Raw genomic sequence first — 23163 nt, forward strand, 5'->3', positions numbered from 1 at the left:
TACAATATAAAGCGCCTTGGGGCAACTGTTTGTTGTGATTTGGCGCTATATAAAAAAATTGATTGATTGATTGATTGATTTCTAGAAATCTGGCCAATTTTCTTAAATCCTCCAAACCGTGACTATCCAGGGTTGGGACCAGGAAGCAGAGTTGTAGTCTTACACACCTCTCTGCAGCTTCTCTCCCCCTGCCATCCCCTCATTACCCCATCCCCGTAGAGATGGTGCCTGCTCCCAGACCACCAATAACCAGCAAAAATCTATTTAAGCATAAAAATTCAAAAAGAAAAAATAATATAGCACCTTAAACTGCACCACAGACTAAAACAGTTAAATGTGGTCTATTAAACATTAGGTCTCTCTCTTCTAAGTCCCTGTTAGTAAATGATATAATAATTGATCAACATATTGATTTATTCTGCCTTACAGAAACCTGGTTACAGCAGGATGAATATGTTAGTTTAAATGAGTCAACACCCCCGAGTCACACTAACTGCCAGAATGCTCGTAGCACGGGCCGAGGCGGAGGATTAGCAGCAATCTTCCATTCCAGCTTATTAATTAATCAAAAACCCAGACAGAGCTTTAATTCATTTGAAAGCTTGACTCTTAGTCTTGTCCATCCAAATTGGAAGTCTCAAAAACCAGTTTTATTTGTTATTATCTATCGTCCACCTGGTCATTACTGTGAGTTTCTCTGTGAATTTTCAGACCTTTTGTCTGACTTAGTGCTTAGCTCAGATAAGATAATTATAGTGGGCGATTTTAACATCCACAGAGATGCTGAGAATGACAGCCTCAACACTGCATTTAATCTATTATTAGACTCAATTGGCTTTGCTCAAAATGTAAATGAGTCCACCCACCACTTTAATCATATCTTAGATCTTGTTCTGACTTATGGTATGGAAATTGAAGACTTAACAGTATTCCCTGAAAACTCCCTTCTGTCTGATCATTTCTTAATAACATTTACATTTACTCTGATGGACTACCCAGCAGTGGGGAATAAGTTTCATTACACTAGAAGTCTTTCAGAAAGCACTGTAACTAGGTTTAAGGATATGATTCCTTCTTTATGTTCTCTAATGCCATATACCAACACAGTGCAGAGTAGCTACCTAAACTCTGTAAGTGAGATAGAGTATCTCGCCAATAGTTTTACATCCTCATTGAAGACAACTTTGGATGCTGTAGCTCCTCTGAAAAAGAGAGCTTTAAATCAGAAGTGCCTGACTCCGTGGTATAACTCACAAACTCGCAGCTTAAAGCAGATAACCCATACGTTGGAGAGGAAATGGTGTCTCACTAATTTAGAAGATCTTCACTTAGCCTGGAAAAAGAGTCTGTTGCTCTATAAAAAAGCCCTCCGTAAAGCTAGGACATCTTACTACTCATCACTAATTGAAGAAAATAAGAACAACCCCAGGTTTCTTTTCAGCACTGTAGCCAGGCTGACAAAGAGTCAGAGCTCTATTGAGCTGAGTATTCCTTTAACTTTAACTTGTAATGACTTCATGACTTTCTTTGCTAATAAAATTTTAACTATTAGAGAAAAAATTACTCATAACCATCCCAAAGACGTATCGTTATCTTTGGCTGCTTTCAGTGATGCCGGCATTTGGTTAGACTCTTTCTCGCCGATTGTTCTGTCTGAGTTATTTTCATTAGTTACTTCATCCAAACCATCAACATGTCTATTAGACCCCATTCCTACCAGGCTGCTCAAGGAAGCCCTACCATTATTTAATGCTTCAATCTTAAATATGATCAATCTATCTTTATTAGTTGGCTATGTACCACAGGCTTTTAAGGTGGCAGTAATTAAACCATTACTTAAAAAGCCATCACTTGACCCAGCTATCTTAGCTAATTATAGGCTAATCTCCATCCTTCCTTTTCTCTCAAAAATTCTTGAAAGGGTAGTTGTAAAGCAGCTAACTGATCATCTACAGAGGAATGGTCTATTTGAAGAGTTTCAGTCAGGTTTTAGAATTCATCATAGTACAGAAACAGCATTAGTGAAGGTTACAAATGATCTTATGGCCTCAGACAGTGGACTCATCTCTGTGCTTGTTCTGTTAGACCTCAGTGCTGCTTTTGATACTGTTGACCATAAAATTTTATTACAGAGATTAGAGCATGCCATAGGTATTAAAGGCACTGCGCTGCAGTGGTTTGAATCATATTTATCTAATAGATTACAATTTGTTCATGTAAATGGGGAATCTTCTTCACAGACTAAGGTTAATTATGGAGTTCCACAAGGTTCTGTGCTAGGACCAATTTTATTCACTTTATACATGCTTCCCTTAGGCAGTATTATTAGACAGCATTGCTTAAATTTTCATTGTTACGCAGATGATACCCAGCTTTATCTATCCATGAAGCCAGAGGACACACACCAATTAGCTAAACTGCAGGATTGTCTTACAGACATAAAGACATGGATGACCTCTAATTTCCTGCTTTTAAACTCAGATAAAAATGAAGTTATTGTACTTGGCCCCACAAATCTTAGAAACATGGTGTCTAACCAGATCCTTACTTTGGATGGCATTACTCTGACCTCTAGTAATACTGTGAGAAATCTTGGAGTCATTTTTGATCAGGATATGTCATTCAATGCGCATATTAAACAAATATGTAGGACTGCTTTTTTGCATTTACGCAATATCTCTAAAATTAGAAAGGTCTTGTCTCAGAGTGATGCTTTCTTCCTGTTAAAAGGGAGTTTTTCCTTCCCACTGTCGCCAAGTGCTTGCTCACAGGGGGTCGTTTTGACCGCTGGGGTTTTTACTTAATTATTGTATGGCCTTGCCTTACAATATAAAGCACCTTGGGGCAACTGTTTGTTGTGATTTGGCGCTATATAAATAAAATTGATTGATTGATTGATAATGGGGCTCTGGAAACATCCTCCACCTGATGGCAGATCAGGTGGAGGAGGTGAAGGTTTGTAACCCAGCGGCTATAAAGGCAGACGAAGGCTGCAGCAGGTCCTCAGACCCTGATCAAATTAAGCCACTGGACCAGGCTGAGGATCTGGTAAAAGGCCATCTGTTTATTGGCGTGTAACAACAGATTTTGTCCGCCTCCACCATCCTGTCATGGAATCGATCAAGAGACGATCTTCCTCACCACGATATTGAGACACGGAGCTGAAACCTGAGCCAGTGGACTGTGGAGCTGACAAACCTGGGCTTTAGTGAGTAAAAGTCCTCCCATATATTAGTTCCATCCACCTACTAAACCAGCTGATTATAATCAGTTAACTCTTTGGGCAGTTAGATGAGTTCATCACTGAAATCACCTGTTTAGGTACCAAGAGGAACATGTGCTTGGACTTTTATTCACTGAAGCCAGAGTATTCCAGCTCTGGAAGACTGAGACCCATTCTGGAGCCAAACTCTGATTGAAAGATGCCCCCCAGGTCCGGTCTGGGAAGTACAAGATTCTAATGGATAACTGATATTAAGAACAATTCCATTTGTATTTTGGTATAAATGCAGAGTGTGAAGGATTTGAAAACTGAGGAGAAAATAATAACCAACCAAACTTTTTTCTTCTTCTGCAGACTGAGAGTTTTGGACTTTATTCTTTGTACAGCAGGAACAAACCTCAGTCAGACGCTCTGATCCTCCACAGTCACCACGACATCTTCAAGGTCTGTTCATGTGTCTTCATTTGAACTCTACTCAAAGCACCCATAGTGTTTCAGTTTTTAGAAAGAAGCTAAAAGAACAATATCATTTAGAACTGGAGATGAATGTGCTCTATTATTATTATTATTATTATTATTATTATTATTATTATTTCTTCCCTCTAAAGAGGTTTGTTTGATAAAGATTAACTCTGACAACTGTGAACTGTCATCATCAATTTTTGACCAGTAATTTTCTTTTTATTATAGATGATTCAGAGTTACATAATCAGCCATCAGTATAGAATCAAATCAATAAATGTTTCCACATCGTCAAAGCTGGTATTTCGGAACAGGAATCAGGAGACCTGAGCTCAGAGGACGCTCCGTCCTGGTTACTGCATTTTGTCCCTGACTGATCACTTCACCTACTTTTACACAAGATGACACCCAATTTGCATCAATTAAACCTGACTATTCACTTTTTTAAATTCATGGTTTATCCTGATGTCACAAATTTTATTTAAAATGTTTATGATTGTTCAATGTGTTCTAAAACACTACTGTTAAACTCAATTTCAGGTTCAGATTGGGTATCCAGTTGGGTTTTTTCCTCTCATATATATATATCGTAGGTACACTTCAACTGTGAAAGACAGATTCTAAAAAAAAAAATCAGAAAATCACATTGTATGATTTTTAAATAATTAATTTGCATTTTATTGCATAAAATAAGTATTTGATCACCTACCAACCAGCAAGAATTCTGTCTCTCACAGACCTGTTAGTTCGTCTTCAAAAGTCCTCTTATTCTGCACTCTTTACCTGTATTAATTGCACCTGTTTGAACTCGTTACCTGTATAAAAGACACCTGTCCACACACTCAATCACACTCTAACCTGTCCACCATAGCCAAGACCAAAGAGCTGTCTAAGGACACCAGGGACAAAACTGTAGACTTGCACAAGGCTAGGATGGACTACAGGACAACAGGCAAGCAGCTTGGTGAGAAGACAACAACTGTTGGTGTAATTATTAGAAAATGGTTGAAACACAAGATGACTGTCAAGCTCCCTTGGTCTGGGATTCCATGCAAAATCTCACTTTGTGGGGTAAGGATGATTGTGAGAAAGCTCAGAACTACACAGGAGGACCTGGTCAATGACCTGAAGAGAGCTGGGACCAGTCACAAAGATTACATTAGTAACACATGACGCTGTCATGGTTTAAAATCCTGCAGGGCAGCAAGGTCTCCCTGCTCAAGCCAGCACATGTCCAGGCCCGTTTGAAGTTCACCAGTGACCATCTGGATGATCCAGAGGAAGCATGGGAGAAGGTCATGTGGTCAGATGAGACCAAAATAGAGCTTTTTGGTATCAGCTCCACTCGCCATGTTTGGAGGATGAGAACAACCCCAAGAAAACCATCCCAACCGCGAAGCATGGGGGTGGAAACATCATTTGTTGGGGTGATTTTCTGCAAAGGGGACAGGACGACTGCACCATATTGAAGGGAGGATGGATGGGGTCATGTATTGTGAGATTTTGGCAAACAACCTCCTTCCCTCAGTAAGAGCATTGAAGATGGGTCGTGGCATGACAATGACCCCAAACACAGCCAGGACAACTAAGGAGGGGCTCTGTAAGAAGCATTTCAAGGTCCTGGAGTGGCCTGGCCACTCTCAAGACCTGAACTCAATGAAAAATCTTTGGAGGGAGCTGAAACTCAAAACCTGAAAGATCTGGAGAAGATCTGTATGGAGGAGTGGACCAAAATCCCCACTGCAGTGCGCAAAATTGGTCAAGAACTACAGGAAACATCTGACCTCTGTAACTGCAAACAAAGGTTTCTATACCAAATAGTAAGGTCTGTTTTTCTATTGGCTCAAATACTTATTTCATGCAATAAAATGCAAATTAATAATTTTAAAATCGTACAATGTGATTTTCTGACCTTTTTTAACCTACCTATGATAAAAATTACAGACCTCTCCGTTCTTTGTAGGTGGGAAAATATACACACGCCCACGACCAGGTAGATGTTGTTAGTTTCTTGCTTGTCTCCTCCAACATTGGCCCAAATCACTCACCACCCTTCATGATGATTAGTTCTATTAATATTTATTAATTCTTCATTTTACTTGACAATTAAAAAAATTATTTTTGGAATTTCTGACTACTGTTTTTTATTTTTGCACTGCGGTAAAATTGCAACATTTCTTAAGTTTTTTTTAACTAAATTTTTGAATAGGCCTGATGGCAAATTAGTATTAAATATCTCCTGGAGGGTTAAATATGGTTGGAGGATGTAATGTAACTAGAGCTCTTGGCAAAACTCAATTGTACCTGCATTAATGGTAAATGGCCACCAGATGGCGATATTGCTCCATTTCAGGAAGCTTGAGTACAGGCTGCTCTAGGACATCACAACCACGGTGATGAACCTGTTGCTTACAGTAGTAGATGTACGAGACTTTGACCTAATAAATGTATGTGGTTAGTCTGTGGCAGTGGCACATAAATTTTGGCTATCCTCACCCTGACGGCAGCAGTGCCACACATCACATTTTCAGTCTAGTGCTTTGTTTCCTGTCACAGAAAAAGCAGGAGGAGCTCGGGGATGTGATGGACCTTTCGTCCTACCTGCTGAGGCCAGTCCAGAGGATCAGCAAGTACAGCCTGCTGCTGCAGGACATGCTAGTCCTGGTTACTGCCGACAGGAAGAGAGACGTCGGCGTGTGTCTGTCGGAGTCATCTAGCACTGAGAGGGATGAAATCCAAGCCGCTGCTGACCTGGTTTGCTTTCAGATGCGCCATGGCAATGACCTGCTCACCATGGATGCCATCCAGGACTGTGACGTAAGCACGTAAACAATCAAAAGTGTTAATCAATCGAGTAAACGGAGGAAATTGTTTTCATCTCTCCTCCTCGATCAGGTGAATCTAAAGGAGCAGGGTGAGCTGATTCGCCAGGACGAGTTCACGGTTTTCTTCAGGAAGAACAAATGTGTGCGCCGCCTCTTCCTCTTTGTGGACCTGATCCTGTTCAGTAAAGCCAAGAGGACAGACATCGGCAACGATGTTTATGTCTACAAACAATCGTTCAAGGTACCTGCTCATTTCAGGAAACGGAGGATATAAAGAATGAACTTTACATTTTTTAATTATTTGTGACATTTTATTCCTTGACTCCGTTAAACTCGGTCATGGTACCTGTGGACACGAAGACAGTAAGAGCAAGGGGAATCTGACATTTGACCCCAGTGACACTGACCTTCATCTAAATAAATAAATAAATGGACTGCATTTATATAGCGCGTTTCCATCTGCATCAGATGCTCAAAGCGCTTTACAATAATGCCTCACATTCACCCAGATGTCAGGATGCTGCCATGCAAGGGTCACAAACATTATTAATATCATACTGAAATTTATTCGAAAGGTATCTTCTGTTAGCACCAATTATAGAACGGGAGCCTCCAAGGCCCAGATTGCTGATTGTACTTACAACATCGGTATCACTATTACACATCTTATCAATAAATTTTATAGAACACTTTGCAAAATGAAGCTCAATACCCATACAATTTGAAAGATATGGCAAAATATTACAATGTGTGTTATATGGCACACATGGTACTCCAACATTATTTACAAAAATAACAGGATCCGGTTGTCCAACCCGAGAACACTTGTAAATAATAAGCTCGCTCTTTTTACGTTTCAACAAAATGTCAAATTTTTTAGCATACTCCTCACAAACAGTAGTCATACATTCTAATGCATTAACACTAGGTGCCAGTAATTTGATATCATCTGCATAACTAAATGCACAAGCATAGACACCACCCATATGACAACCAACACCCAGAGACTTTGCAACTTGTTCATCAAACCATTAATATACGCATATATATATATATATATATATATATATATATATATATATATATATATTTATTTATTTTACATAAGTGAGTCCAGAGTTATGATTTGATTTGGCCTCAGTCCCCTTCACGGTGGTGATGATCTTAAGTCCTGCCTCTTCCATTGGCAGGGGGCAAAGCCCATCCCCTGAGGGAGACAAGGGCCAGCTGGTGGTGGTAGGGCGGTGGAGGGAGCGTCAGGTGGGGAACTGAAAAACCAGTAGTGCAGTGGATAACTCAAAAAAATGCTTCAAATGGTGATGCAAGCACCAAATTTGGCACACATACTCCTTAGACATTACTCTTTTAAAAATGCCGGGTACCCACATGAACTTTCAATAGGCGGCCAAGAAGGGGTCAATTGAAAAATGCTCCAATCATATTGAAAGGTATTCCATATTATTTGTCTGATCATAAAGATTCCAAAAAAGTATAGTTTGGACTATCTGTGAATGAATGCTCTGGAGTTATGGGGTAAAAACAGCAAGAACACTGAGAAAGGTCAATTTCAGTTTGTACAGGGGTCAAAAGTTAAAGTTGCTCCAATTTTGGTAAAAAGTGGTGCAAATTACTGGTTGAGCTAATAGGATTAATAAATGGAATAGTTTCGACTGTGTTTGCGACTCGACTCCAATGATGGACCGTCCTTCAAACCACATTCTAATCCAATTACATTTTTTCTGCAAATCTGATTGTTTAATCTTGTGAAATTTCAGACCATATAATATTGGATGTATAGGTCGCAAAATAGTCGACTGTTTCACATGTAATGTATTACTCCATGCCTTGACTGGCTACATGCGCTGCTACGCAGATAATAATGGCTCAGTTGGCTGAGAGCAAGAGAAAGTCACGTACCAACGACGATGCCAAAATGGATGAAGTTAAGATACCATATGAAAGTAATGATGTGGATTCTGATACAGAATTACTGTTTTACATTTGATGGATTTTCACATTTGATAGATTACTCCGCGTCCTGATTGCTGTTGGAGCGACACTGCCCCGACGATAAGCTTCACCAACCGAATTACCTTCTTCTTAGTCTTTCGGGTTTCCTGTTAGGGGTCACCACAGCAGATCAATCGTTTCCATCTCACCCTGTCCTCTGTATTTTCCTCTGTCTCACCAACCACCTGCATGTCCTCCCTCAGCACATCCATAAACCTCCTCTTTGGCCTCCCTCTTCTCCTCCTGCCTGGTGGCTCCATCCTCAGCATCCTTCTCCCTATATACCCTGGGTCCCTCCTTTGCACATGTCCAAACCATCTCAATCTCACCTCTCTGACTTTGTCTCCAAACCATCCCACCTGAGCTGTCCGTCTGATATGTTCATTCCTAATCTTGTCCATTCTTGTCACTCCCAAAGAGAATCTCAACATCTTCAGCTCTGCCACCTCTAGCTCTGCCTCCTGTCTTGTGCCACCGTCTCTAACCCATACAACATAGCTGGTCTCACTACTGTCTTGTAAACTTTCCCCTTCACTCTTGCTGATATTCTTCGGTCACAAATCACTCCTGCCACCTTTCTCCACCCACTCCACCCTGCCTGCACTCTCTTCTTCACTTCTCTACCACACTCTCCATTACTTTGAACAGTTGAACCCAAATATTTAAACTCATCTACTTTCACCACTTCTACTCTAAGAACTCTAAAAACAACCCCAAGTTTCTTTTCAGCACTGTAGCCAGGCTGACTAAGAGTCAGAGCTCTAATGAGCCAAGTATTCCTTTAACTTTAACTAGTAATGACTTCATGACTTTCTTTGCTAATAAAAGTTTAACTATTAGAGAAAAAATTACTCATAAACATCCCAAAGACATATTGTTCTCTTTGGCTGCTTTCAGTGATGCCGGTATTTGGTTAGACTCTTTCTCTCCGATTGCTCTGTCTGTTATTTTCATTAGTTACTTCCTCCAAACCATCAACATGTCTATTAGACCCCATTCCTACCAGGCTGCTCAAGGAAGCCCTACCATTAATTAATGCTTCGATCTTAAATATGATCAATCTATCTTTATTAGTTGGCTATGTACCACTGGCTTTTAAGGTGGCAGTAATTAAACCATTACTTAAAAAGCCATCACTTTACCCAGCGATCTTAGCTAATTATAGGCCAATCTCCAACCTTCCTTTTCTCTCAGAAATTCTTGAAAGGGTAGTTGTAAAACAGCTAACTGATCATCTGCAGAGGAATGGTCTATTTGAAGAGTTTCAGTCAGGTTTTAGAATTCATCATAGTACAGAAACAGCATTAGTGAAGGTTACAAATGATCTTCTTATGGCCTCAGACAGTGGACTCATCTCTGTGCTTGTTCTGTTAGACCTCAGTGCTGCTTTTGATACTGTTGACCAGAAAATTTTATTACAGAGATTAGAGCATGCCATAGGTATTAAAGGCACTGCGCTGCGGTGGTTTGAATCATATTTATCTAATAGATTACAATTTGTTCATGTAAATGGGGAATCTTCTTCACAGACTAAGGTTAATTATGGAGTTCCACAAGGTTCTGTGCTAGGACCAATTTTATTCACTTTATACATGCTTCCCTTAGGCAGTATTATTAGACAGCATTGCTTAAATTTTCATTGTTACGCAGAAGATACCCAGCTTTATCTATCCATGAAGCCAGAGGACTTGGCCCCACAAATCTTACAAAACATGGTGTCTAACCAGATCCTTACTCTGGATGGCATTACCCTGACCTCTAGTAATACAGTGAGAAATCTTGGAGTCATTTTTGATCAGGATATGTCATTCAATGCGTATATTAAACAAATATATAGGACTGCTTTTTTTGCATTTGCACAATATGTCTAAAATTAGAAAGGTCTTGTCTCAGAGTGATGCTGAAAAACTAATTCATGCATTTATTTCTTCTAGGCTGGACTATTGTAATTCATTATTATCAGGTTGTCCTAAAAGTTCCCTGAAAAGCCTTCAGTTAATTCAAAATGCTGCAGCTAGAGTACTGACAGGGACTAGAAGGAGAGAGCATATCTCACCCATATTGGCCTCTCTTCATTGGCTTCCTGTTAATTCTAGAATAGAATTTAAAATTCTTCTTCTTATAAGGTTTTGAATAATCAGGTCCCATCTTATCTTAGGGACCTCTTAGTACCATATCACCCCAATAGAGCGCTTCGCTCTCAGACTGCAGGCTTACTTGTAGTTCCTAGGGTTTTTAAGAGTAGAATGGGAGGCAGAGCCTTCAGCTTTCAGGCTCCTCTCCTGTGGAACCAGCTACCAATTCGGATCAGGGAGACAGACACCCTCTCTACTTTTAAGATTAGGCTTAAAACTTTCCTTTTTGCTAAAGCTTATAGTTAGGGCTGGATCAGGTGACCCTGAACCATCCCTTAGTTATGCTGCTATAGACTTAGACTGCTGGGGGGTTCCCATGATGCACTGTTTCTTTCTCTTTTTGCTCTGTATGCACCACTCTGCATTTAATCATTAGTGATAGATCTCTGCTCCCCTCCACAGCACATCTTTTTCCTGGTTCTCTCCCTCAGCCCCAACCAGTCCCAGCAGAAGACTGCCCCTCCCTGAGCCTGGTTCTGCTGGAGGTTTCTTCCTGTTAAAAGGGAGTTTTTCCTTCCCACTGTCGCCAAGTGCTTGCTCACAGGGGGTCATTTTGACCGTTGGGGTTTTTCCGTAATTATTGTATGGTTTTGCATTACAATATAAAGCACCTTGGGGCAACTGTTTGTTGTGATTTGGCGCTATATAAATAAAATTGATTTGATTTGATTCTACTCCTTGTAACTCCCATTCACACACCTGTACTCAGTCTTGCTTCTACTGACTTTCATTCCCCTTCTCTCCAAAGCATATCTCCACCACTCCAGATTAGACTCAACTTACTCTCTACTGTCACTACAGATCACAATGTCATCTGCAAACATCATAGTCCATGGGGACTTCTGTCTGATCTCATCTGTCAACCTGTCCATCACCACTGCAAACAAGAAAAGACTCAGAGCTGATCCTTGGTGTAATCCCACCTCCACCTTGAATGAGTCTGTCATTCCGACTGCGCATCTCACCACTGTCACACTATTTTTGTACATGTCCTGCACTACCCTAACATACTTCTCTGCCACTCCAGACTTCCTCATACAATACCACAGCTCTTCTCTTGGCACCCTATCATAAGCTTTTTCTAAGTCCACAAACACACAATGTAACTCTTTCTGGCCTTCTCTGTACTTCTCCAACAGTATTCTCAGAGCAAACACTGCATCTGTAGTGCTCTTTCTCGGCATGAAACCATATTGCTGCTCATAGATCGTCACCTGTTTTCTAAGCCTAGCTTCTAGTACTCTTTCCCATAACTTCATGCTGTGGCTGATCAACTTTATGCCTCTGTAGTTCCTGCAGCTCTGCACATCACCCTTGTCTCCACTCCTCAGGCATCCTCTCACTTTACAAGATTTTATTAAACAATCTGGTTAGAAACTGCACTGTCATCTCCGAGACATTTCCATGCCTTCACTGGAATGTCATCTAGACCAACTGCCTTTCCACTCTTCATCCTCTTCATAGCAGCCCTCACTTCTTCCTTACTAATCTCTTGTACTTCCTGACTTACTCTCACCACATCATCCAGCCTTTTCTCTCGCTCATTTTCTTCATTCATCAGCTCTTCAAAATATTCCCTCCACCTTCTCAGCACACACTCCTCACTTGTCAGCACATTACAATGTACATCTTTTACCACCCTAACGTGCTGCACATCCTTTCCAGCTCTGTCCCTTTGTCTGGCCAATTGGTACAAGTTTTTTCTCCTTCCTTACTATTCAACTTCTTGTACAGCTCACAATATGCCTTTTCCTTCGCTTTTGCCACTTCTCTTTTCACCTTACGCCGCATCTCCTTGTACTCCTGTCTACTTTCTTCATCTCTCCGACTTTCCCAAAACTTTTTCGCCAACCTTTTTCTCCTTATGCTTTCCTGGACCTCTTCATTCTACCACCAAGTCTCCTTGTCTTCCTTCCACTGTCCAGATGTCATACCCAGTACTGTCCTAGCTGTCTCCCTCACAACATCTGCAGTACTTTTCCAATTGTCCAGAATTGCTTCCCTTCCAACCAGTGCTTCTCTCACCTGCTCGCTAAATTTCAAACAGTCTTCTTCCTTCAGCTTCCACCATCTGATCCTTTGTTGAGCTCTCACTCTCTTCTTCTTCTTTACCTCTAAAGTCATCCTACAAACAACCATCCTATGCTGTCTAATGACACTCTCTCCTGCCACCACCTTACAGTCTCTGATTTCTTTTAGCTTGCATCTCCTATAAAGAATGTAGTCCACCTGTGTGCACCTTCATCCACTCTTATATGTTACCCATACCCATTTGGGGAGGTGATGGTCTAGTGGTTAAGGTGTTGGGCTTGAGTCCAGAAGATCATGGGTTCAAATCTCCGCCTGACTGGAAAATCACTAAGGGCCCTTGGGCAAGGCCTTTAATCCCCTATTGCTCCCGGTGTGTAGTGAGCGCCTTGTATGGCAGCACCCTGACATCGGGGTGAATGTGAGGCATAACTGTAAAGTGCTTTGAGCGTCTGATGCAGATGGAAAAGTGCTATATAAATGCAGTCCATTTACCCTGTGCTCCTCCCTTTTCTTAAAGTAGGTATTCACCACAGCCAATTCCATCCTTCTTGCAAAATCAACTACCATCTGTCCTTCCCCATTCCTATCCTTGATACCATATCTACCCATTACTTCCTCATTATCTCTGTTCCCTTCACCAACATGCCCATTGAAGTCCACTCCTATCACCACTCTTTCATGCTTGGGCACACTCTCCACCACCTCATCTAACACACTCCAGAAATCTTCTTTCTCCTTCATCTCATAACCTACCTGTGGGGCATATGCACTGATATTCATCATCACCCCTTCAATTTCCAGCTTCACACTCATCACCCTGTCAGACACTCGCTTAACCTCCAACACACTTTTAACATACTCTTCTTTTAAAATGACCCCAACACCATTTCTCTTCCTGTCCTCACCATGGTACAACAACTTGTACCCACCGCCGATGCTCCTGCTCTTACTTCTCTTCCACTTGGTCTCTTGCACACACAATATGTCTACCTTTCTCCTCTCCATCATATCAGCCAGCTCTCTCCCTTTACCAATCATACTACCAACATTCAAAGTCCCCACTCTCATTTCCACCCTTCTAGTTTTCTTCTTCTCCTGCTGTTTGTGGAAACATTTTCCTCCTCTTCTTCGTCGTCTTCGCCCAGCAGTAGCCCAATTTCCACCGGCACCCTGTTGGGCAACAGCACCGGTGGCGGACGTTGTTAACCCGGGCCTCGACCGATCCAGTATGGAAATTCGATTGTTAGTCTGCATAGTTGGGTTGGCTTGTTTTACACCGGATGCCCTTCCTGACACAACCCTCCTCATTTATCCGGGCTTGGGACCGGCACTCAGAATGTACTGGCTGCACACTCTATGTGGCTGAGTTGGCAACCGAATTACCTACAGATAAATAAACTGTGCAAACGATGGAATTGGATTAGAATGGAAAAACCCCCTTGTGTCCGATGATTTGTGGACATTCATGCTGGATTACGGTCACAAGTATCCATTTTACCGGCGCCGCTAACGCATCGTCTGTAAAGTTGAATTTGCGACCGTATAACCAGCATGAATGTCTGCAAGTCATCAAACACAACAGGGTTATTGTTCTGGATGAATCACTTCAACCTCACTGCCATCTGATGGCGCCAAGATGAAGTAATTTACTGTTTACTGTTCTGACCTGGACACATGTGACTTTGTGTTTAACAGACGAGCGACATCGGGATGACCCAGAACTCGGCTGTCAGTAGTCTGTGCTTTGAGATCTGGTTCCGCAGGAGGAAACGTGAGGACACGTACACCTTAAAGGCCTCCAGCGTGGAGGTGAAGAAGGCTTGGACCACTGACCTGGAGAGGATCCTGTGGGACCAGGCAGCTCACAGCAGAGGTTGTTAATAGCAACATTCCTACTGGACTGGACTGGTATTAACTGAAGTGTTTCATAGGGGTCAACTGGTTATCGGCAGATTCGGCACCGATAATCAATCAATCAATCAATCAATTTTATTTATATAGCGCCAAATCACAACAAACAGTTGCCCCAAGGCGCTTTATATTGTAAAGCAAGGCCATACAATAATTACGTAAAAACCCCAACGGTCAAAACGACCCCCTGTGAGCAAGCACTTGGCGACAGTGGGAAGGAAAAACTCCCTTTTAACAGTAAGAAACCTCCAGCAGAACCAGGCTCAGGGAGGGGCAGTCTTCTGCTGGGACTGGTTGGGGCTGAGGGAGAGACCCAGGAAAAAGACATGCTGTGGAGGGGAGCAGAGATCAATCACTAATGATTAAATGCAGAGTGGTGCATACAGAGCAAAAAGAGAAAGAAACACTCAGTGCATCATGGGAACCCCCCAGCAGTCTAAGTCTATAGCAGCATAACTAAGGGATGGTTCAGGGTCGCCTGATCCAGCCCTAACTATAAGCTTTAGCAAAAAGGAAAGTTTTAAGCCTAATCTTAAAAGTAGAGAGGGTGTCTGTCTCCATGATCTGAATTGGGAGCTGGTTCCACAGGAGAGGAGCCTGAAAGCTGAAGGCTTTGCCTCCCATTCTACTCTTACAAACCCTAGGAACTACAAGTAAGCCTGCAGTCTGAGAGCGAAGCGCTCTATTGGGGTGATATGGTACTAAGAGGTCCCTAAGATAAGATGGGACCTGATTATTCAAAACCTTATAAGTAAGAAGAAGAATTTTAAATTCTATTCTAGAATTAACAGGAAGCCAATGAAGAGAGGCCAATATGGGTGAGATATGCTCTCTCCTTCTAGTCCCCGTTAGTACTCTAGCTGCAGCATTTTGAATTAACTGAAGGCTTTTCAGGGAACTTTTAGGACAACCTGATAATAATGAATTACAATAGTCCAGCCTAGAGGAAATAAATGCATGAATTAGTTTTTCAGCATCACTCTGAGACAAGACCTTTCTAATTTTAGAGATATTGCGTAAATGCAAAAAAGCAGTCCTACATATTTGTTTAATATGCGCATTGAATGACATATCCTGATCAAAAATGACTCCAAGATTTCTCACTGTATTACTAGAGGTCAGGGTAATGCCATCCAGAGTATGGATCTGGTTAGACACCATGTTTCTAAGATTTGTGGGGCCAAGTACAATAACTTCAGTTTTATCTGAGTTTAAAAGCAGGAAATTAGAGGTCATCCATGTCTTTATGTCTGTAAGACAATCCTGCAGTTTAGCTAATTGGTGTGTCCTCTGGCTTCATGGATAGATAAAGCTGGGTATCATCTGCGTAACAATGAAAATTTAAGCAATGCCGTCTAATAATACTGCCTAAGGGAAGCATGTATAAAGTGAATAAAATTGGTCCTAGCACAGAACCTTGTGGAACTCCATAATTAATCTTAGTCTGTGAAGAAGATTCCCCATTTACATGAACAAATTGTAATCTATTAGATAAATATGATTCAAACCACCGAAGCGCAGACGATACGTCTTTGGGATGGTTATGAGTAATTTTTTCTCTAATAGTTAAAATTTTATTAGCAAAGAAAGTCATGAAGTCATTACTAGTTAAAGTTAAAGGAATACTCGGCTCAACAGAGCTCTGACTCTTTGTCAGCCTGGCTACAGTGCTGAAAAGAAACCTGGGGTTGTTCTTATTGTCTTCAATTAGTGATGAGTAGTAAGATGTCCTAGCTTTACGGAGGGCTTTTTTTATAGAGCAACAGACTCTTTTTCCAGGCTAAGTGAAGATCTTCTAAATTAGTGAGACGCCGTTTCCTCTCCAACTTATGGGTTATCTGCTTTAAGCTGCGAGTTTGTGAGTTATACCACGGAGTCAGGCACTTCTGATTTAAAGCTCTCTTTTTCAGAGGAGCTACAGCATCCAAGGTTGTCTTCAATGAGGATGTAAAGCTATTGACGAGATACTCTATCTCACTTACAGAGTTTAGGTAGCTACTCTGCACTGTTGGTATATGGCATTAGAGAACATAAAGAAGGAATCATATCCTTAAACCTAGTTACAGTGCTTTCTGAAAGACTTCTAGTGTAATGAAACTTATTCCCCACTGCTGGGTAGTCCATCAGAGTAAATGTAAATGTTATTAAGAAATTATCAGACAGAAGGCAGTTTTCAGGGAATACTGTTAAGTCTTCAATTTCCATACCATAAGTCAGAACAAGATCTAAGATATGATTAAAGTGGTGGGTGGACTCATTTACATTTTGAGCAAAGCCAATTGAGTCTAATAATAGATTAAATGCAGTGTTGAGGCTGTCATTCTCAGCATCTGTGTGGATGTTAAAATCGCCCACTATAATTATCTTATCTGAGCTAAGCACTAAGTCAGACAAAAGGTCTGAAAATTCACAGAGAAACTCACAGTAACGACCAGGTGGACGATAGATAATAACAAATAAAACTGGTTTTTGGGACTTCCAATTTGGATGGACAAGACTAAGAGTCAAGCTTTCAAATGAATTAAAGCTCTGTCTGGGTTTTTGATTAATTAATAAGCTGGAATGGAAAACAGAGTCGCCAATAACCAGAGTTTGATCCTCAGCGGGTGTGTCGTCGAGTGGGGAAAAACGGTTAGAAATGTGAACGGGTTGGCGGTGTACACGGGGCTTCTGTTTAGAACTACGCTTCCTCATCACAGTCACCCAGTCGGCCTGCTTTCCCGTATGCTCGGGATCTGCCAGAGGGAAACTAACGGCGGCTAAGCTACCTTGGTCCGCACCGACTACAGGGGCCTGGCTAGCTGTAGAATTTTCCATGGTGCGGAGCCGAGTCTCCAATTCGCCCAGCCTGGCCTCCAAAGCTACGAATAAGCTACACTTATTACAAGTACCATTACTGCTGTAGGAGGCCAAGGAATAACTAAACATTTCAATCAATCAATCAATTTTTTTTTTATATAGCGCCAAATCACAACAAACAGTTGCCCCAAGGCGCTTTATATTGTAAGGCAAGGCCATACAATAATTATGTAAAACCCCAACGGTCAAAACGACCCCCTGTGAGCAAGCACTTGGCTACAGTGGGAAGGAAAAACTCCCTTTTAACAGGAAGAAACCTCCAGCAGAACCAGGCTCAGGGAGGGGCAGTCTTCTGCTGGGACTGGTTGGGGCTGAGGGAGAGAACCAGGAAAAAGACATGCTGTGGAGGGGAGCAGAGATCGATCACTAATAATTAAATGCAGAGTGGTGCATACAGAGCAAAAAGAGAAAGAAACAGTGCATCATGGGAACCCCCCAGCAGTCTACGTCTATAGCAGCATAACTAAGGGATGGTTCAGGGTCACCTGATCCAGCCCTAACTATAAGCTTTAGCAAAAAGGAAAGTTTTAAGCCTAATCTTAAAAGTAGAGAGGGTGTCTGTCTCCCTGATCTGAATTGGGAGCTGGTTCCACAGGAGAGGAGCCTGAAAGCTGAAGGCTCTGCCTCCCATTCTACTCTTACAAACCCTAGGAACTACAAGTAAGCCTGCAGTCTGAGAGTGAAGCGCTCTATTGGGGTGATATGGTACTACGAGGTCCCTAAGATAAGATGGGACCTGATTATTCAAAACCTTATAAGTAAGAAGAAGAATTTTAAATTCTATTCTAGAATTAACAGGAAGCCAATGAAGAGAGGCCAATATGGGTGAGATATGCTCTCTCCTTCCAGTCCCCGTCAGTACTCTAGCTGCAGCATTTTGAATTAACTGAAGGCTTTTTAGGGAACTTTTAGGACAACCTGATAATAATGAATTACAATAGTCCAGCCTAGAGGAAATAAATGCATGAATTAGTTTTTCAGCATCACTCTGAGACAAGACCTTTCTAATTTTAGAGATATTGCGTAAATGCAAAAAAGCAGTCCTACATATTTGTTTAATATGCGCATTGAATGACATATCCTGATCAAAAATGACTCCAAGATTTCTCACTGTATTACTAGAGGTCAGGGTAATGCCATCCAGAGTATGGATCTGGTTAGACACCATGTTTCTAAGATTTGTGGGGCCAAGTACAATAACTTTAGTTTTATCTGAGTTTAAAAGCAGGAAATTAGAGGTCATCCATGTCTTTATGTCTGTAAGACAATCCTGCAGTTTAGCTAATTGGTGTGTGTCCTCTGGCTTCATGGATAGATAAAGCTGGGTATCATCTGCGTAACAATGAAAATTTAAGCAATACCGTCTAATAATACTGCCTAAGGGAAGCATATATAAAGTGAATAAAATTGGTCCTAGCACAGAACCTTGTGGAACTCCATAATTAACTTTAGTCTGTGAAGAAGATTCCCCATTTACATGAACAAACTGTAATCTATTAGACAAATATGATTCAAACCACCGCAGCGCAGTGCCTTTAATACCTATGACATGCTCTAATCTCTGTAATAAAATTTTATGATCAACAGTATCAAAAGCAGCACTGAGGTCTAACAGAACAAGCACAGAGATGAGTCCACTGTCCGAGGCCATAAGAAGATCATTTGTAACCTTCACTAATGCTGTTTCTGTACTATGATGAATTCTAAAACCTGACTGATTGATCTAGTTAACTAGATCAATCTAACTGCGCAGATTAAACAGCTAGCAGATACAGCAAAACTCCACTGTGCTCCGGAACAGGAAGTGATACAATACCGCAGTGAGAGCCAACCACCAGTAGAGGCAAGTAATGGCATAATCTGTGCCATTAATCGACCAGGCCGATAAAGATTGATTAATGGTGTTCAGAATCAGAGTTTAGTCATTACACTGTTGACATACATCAGATAAAACAAAGATGTCACCATTTTTCTCAGTAAATATATTTTTATAGGAGCTATTGACATAAAGTTTTCACCGGATAAGTAAATAAATGGACTGCATTTATTTAGCGCTTTTCCATCTGCATCAGACGCTCAAAGCGCTTTACAATAATGCCCGATGTCAGGGTGCTGCCATACAAGGCGCTCACGACACACCAGGAGCAACTCCTGGACTAAAGACATTGCCCAAGGACCCTTGCCCAAAGACCTTGCACAAGCTCTCCACAATTTCTCGGATACTCACTCGACTAAAAAGCCACCGGAAAGCCGTCTGAATCTTCTGAATGGTGGAAGACCTGGGCATGTCACAACATGTCCCGTGAGACTTCCAACACGGACTTGCTATTGTTCTCCGCCATTGCGGCTTTGTCCTGACGCGCGAATGCCTCCGCACATCTTTCATTACAAAATCTCCTGTAACAGTGGAATCTGATGAAAAATGGATGATGTCCACCTTTTCTGCCATTTCTCTGGTAGTCAGACGACGTCCTGGATCAACACAGCCTTCACTTTGGAAATGATCTGGTCATTTCAGCCTGTCGATGGCCGCTCGAAGCGCGGCGCGCCCTCAGCCGCTGTAGGCTGTCTTTAATCCGGTTGTAATGCTCCTTAATCTGTGTGATGCCCATAGGATTTTCACCGAAAGTCATCTGAATTTTCGAATGGTTTCCACCTGGCTGTCTCACACAGTTTCTTGAAAAATTTGATGCAGCGCTGCTCCAGCTGTTCAGACATTTTCCTGACAATGAAAATTCTATGAGAGGGGTGGACCAGTGCTCACTCAAAGCCTGCCCACAGGCGAATGACGCAACCGACAGGAGTGAAAAAACTCTTGCATGCGCACAAAGGTTCAAGCTTGGCTGATGCAAGCGCACATGATTCAAATCCATACAGTTTTTGCAAAAAATAAAAAGGTCAGATACTTTTCTAACAGACTTTGTATGTGTAATAAAATGGAATGATGCCGGGAAAAAGTCTTGAACACACTCACTTCAGTTTATTTAATACTTCATACAAAAGTCTTTGTTGGTAATGAAGCTTCAAGACGTCTCTTGTGTGGAGAAACTAGTCACGTGCATTGATCAGGTGTGATTTTAGTCCATTCTTCCACAGAAACAGTCTTCAGATCTTGACGGTTCTGTGGACCTCTTCTGTGAACTCTGACCTTTAGTTCTTTTCTGTTGGGTTCCAGTCAGCTGATTGGCTGTGTGTTTGGGATCATTGTCCTGCTGAAACGTCCTCCCTTGTTTCATCTTCGTCATCCTGGTAGATTTTTATCAAGAACATCTCTGTACATTTTTAATTCATCCTTCAGTTGTATGAAGTTTGTCAGTGAAAAACAGTCCCACACCGTGATGCTCCACCTCCACACTTCACTGTTGATCTGGTGTTTTTGGGGCCATTTGACCTCCAAACATGGTGTGTATTGTGGCATCCAAAGTTTGTCTTAATATTGTGCAGTAAACTTTAAATGAGCTTCAACATGCTTTTTCTTCATCAGTGGAGTCTTATATGGTGAGCGTGCACATAGGCCTTGGTGGCTGAGTGCATTACTTAGTGTTTCCTTTGAAACAATTGTACCTGATAATTCCAGGTCTTTCTGAAGCTCTCCACAAGTGGTCCTTGGCTCTTGGACAACTCTTCTGATAATTCTTTTCACTCCTCTGTCAGTAATCTTGTGAGAAGCACCTGGTCATGGCCGGTTTATGCTGAAATAATGTGCTTTCCACTTCCGGATTATGGCCCCACAGTGCTCACTGGAACATTCAGAAGTTTAGAAATCCTTCTGTAATCAGTAGAGAAGCTTGAATCTTCGACTGGACTGGGTTGCTTGACGGGAGGACGTTTCGCTTCAAATCGCAGAAGCTTCCTCAGCTAAAATTCTTGCTCTGGTGGTCTGACTTCTGTCTTGACTCTTGTAGAGAAGAATAATCAAGAAGTCACAAAAGCTGGAGTTTTAAACCTAACCAGACCCCTCCTACCAAGAGGCAGACTGCTATAGGCTGGTGACTAAACAATAGCTCTAATTAGCACCTATTGTGCTCTAGTTAGCACCCTCCTAATGACAGGGCAGCTGTCCCTCTCCTGATGGCTCCCTTGACGACTCTGCTGATGACATGAATGACTCATTACCATGAACAAAAGACTGAAACTCCTTTGACCTGAGTACCCCATTGTAAACAGGGGATAAAGCGTGTCTCAGACCCCCTCCCCGGTTAAGGCTGGGTTTCAACTGTTTCACATAGAATGCCTCCTTGACCCCTCTCTCAAACCATTTCTTCTCTCTGGCTAAGATTTTAACTTCCTTGTCCTCAAACATGTGGTTAGTGTCTTTAAGGTTGAGATGAACTGCAGACTGAGGTCCACTGGCGCCCTCTCTGGGGTGCTGGTATAGCCTTTTGTGTAAAGGTTGCTTAGTGTCACCTATGTAGTGTTCGTTACAGTTTTCCTGACATTTGATAGAATACACTACATTGCTCTGTTTGTAACTAGGGATCCTGTCATTAGGGTGAACTAATTTCAATATATATAGATATAGAATATATTTACAAAGAATACTAGTGACATGGTCAATACTTACTTTACCTGCTGTAGGATGAAATTAAAAACCCTTACTGATGCAGCACATCCAAAAATAAATCAAATAGCTAACAGATAAGGATAAGAATAAAAGTAATTAATAAATACTGCTTACTAAAAAAGCACGGTGGCTTAGTGGGTAGCACTGTTGCCTCACAATGAGAAGGTCATGGGTTTGATTCCCACCTGTGGCCTTTCTGTGTGGGGTTTGCGTGTTCTCCCCGTGTTTGTGTGGGTTTCCTTTGGTGCTCCAGCTTCCTCCTACATCCAAAGACATGCAGGTTTGGTGGATTGGAAACTTGAATTGTCCGTAGGTGTGAATGTGTGATAACCATGCTCTCACGCGCACTACTAGCTTATGGCAAGCCAACAGTGGATGGTATCATTTTGGCAGAACAACTATACAGTTTCTGTATATTCTGTGTTAGTATGCGGCTGCAGCTGAAGTGCTTGATGAAGTCCTGAACAAAAAGAAGTTCCCAGACCTACGATGACAGTGCGTTTTCATGAGTAACAAACATATCAGGAGTATGTTTGGTACAAGAACTTGTGTATCTCCTATGTTTTTATGCTTAAATGATCGTAAGTCAATATTCACACTCATCCAGCAGCATTTTCTCATGTCGGTAAATTCAGCGCTGGGTCAGGTGAAGGTAGTCCGGCAAGCTATCCCACAATGCCAGAATAACAGAGATGACGCTCCAACAAGAGCGGCACGCTGAGCAGGGTGCTATTCAACTGACTGACTGCTGTGGGACAGAAAGTGTTCTTTAATCTAGTTGTTGGTGTGTTTAGCGTTCTATAGCGCCCCCTGGAGGCTGGACTGTATACAGACGGTGGCCATGAAGGGAAGAGTGTTTTGGAATGTTCATTGGTTAACATATAAATAAGTGATTACTAAGCACAGTTAACTCTTAATTCAGTGTTAGTTCATGCTTATTACTGCATTTATTAATGTTAATTAATACACTGTAGCAGTACTCAGAGTGACCCACTCAGTGGGAATGTGTTTCAGAACTGCGGATACAGGAGAGGGTGTTCATGGGAGTCGGCAATAAACCTTTCATGGACATTAAGCATGACGACGCTGCCGTCTGTCATGGTGGTACCGGCCCAGTCCCACTCGCCAAAAGTAAGTGCTGAG

General features: G+C 41.7%; 1 protein-coding gene across 1 annotated transcript in view; it reads left to right on the top strand.

Moving 5' to 3' along the window:
- The window catches only part of LOC117511523, an 85134-nt gene extending 61972 nt beyond the window's left edge, over nt 1–23162 (top strand). Inside the window, exons 21-25 of the mRNA XM_034171533.1 lie at nt 3578–3667; nt 6242–6502; nt 6581–6751; nt 14382–14559; nt 23035–23162. Coding sequence (XP_034027424.1) covers nt 3578–3667; nt 6242–6502; nt 6581–6751; nt 14382–14559; nt 23035–23162 — 828 coding nt within the window. The remainder of the gene's footprint in view (nt 1–3577; nt 3668–6241; nt 6503–6580; nt 6752–14381; nt 14560–23034) is intronic.
- The last annotated feature ends 1 nt before the right edge of the window (nt 23163 follows it).

This window comes from Thalassophryne amazonica, chromosome 6 (assembly GCF_902500255.1).
Source record: "Thalassophryne amazonica chromosome 6, fThaAma1.1, whole genome shotgun sequence".
In the NCBI taxonomy this organism is placed as follows: domain Eukaryota; kingdom Metazoa; phylum Chordata; class Actinopteri; order Batrachoidiformes; family Batrachoididae; genus Thalassophryne; species Thalassophryne amazonica.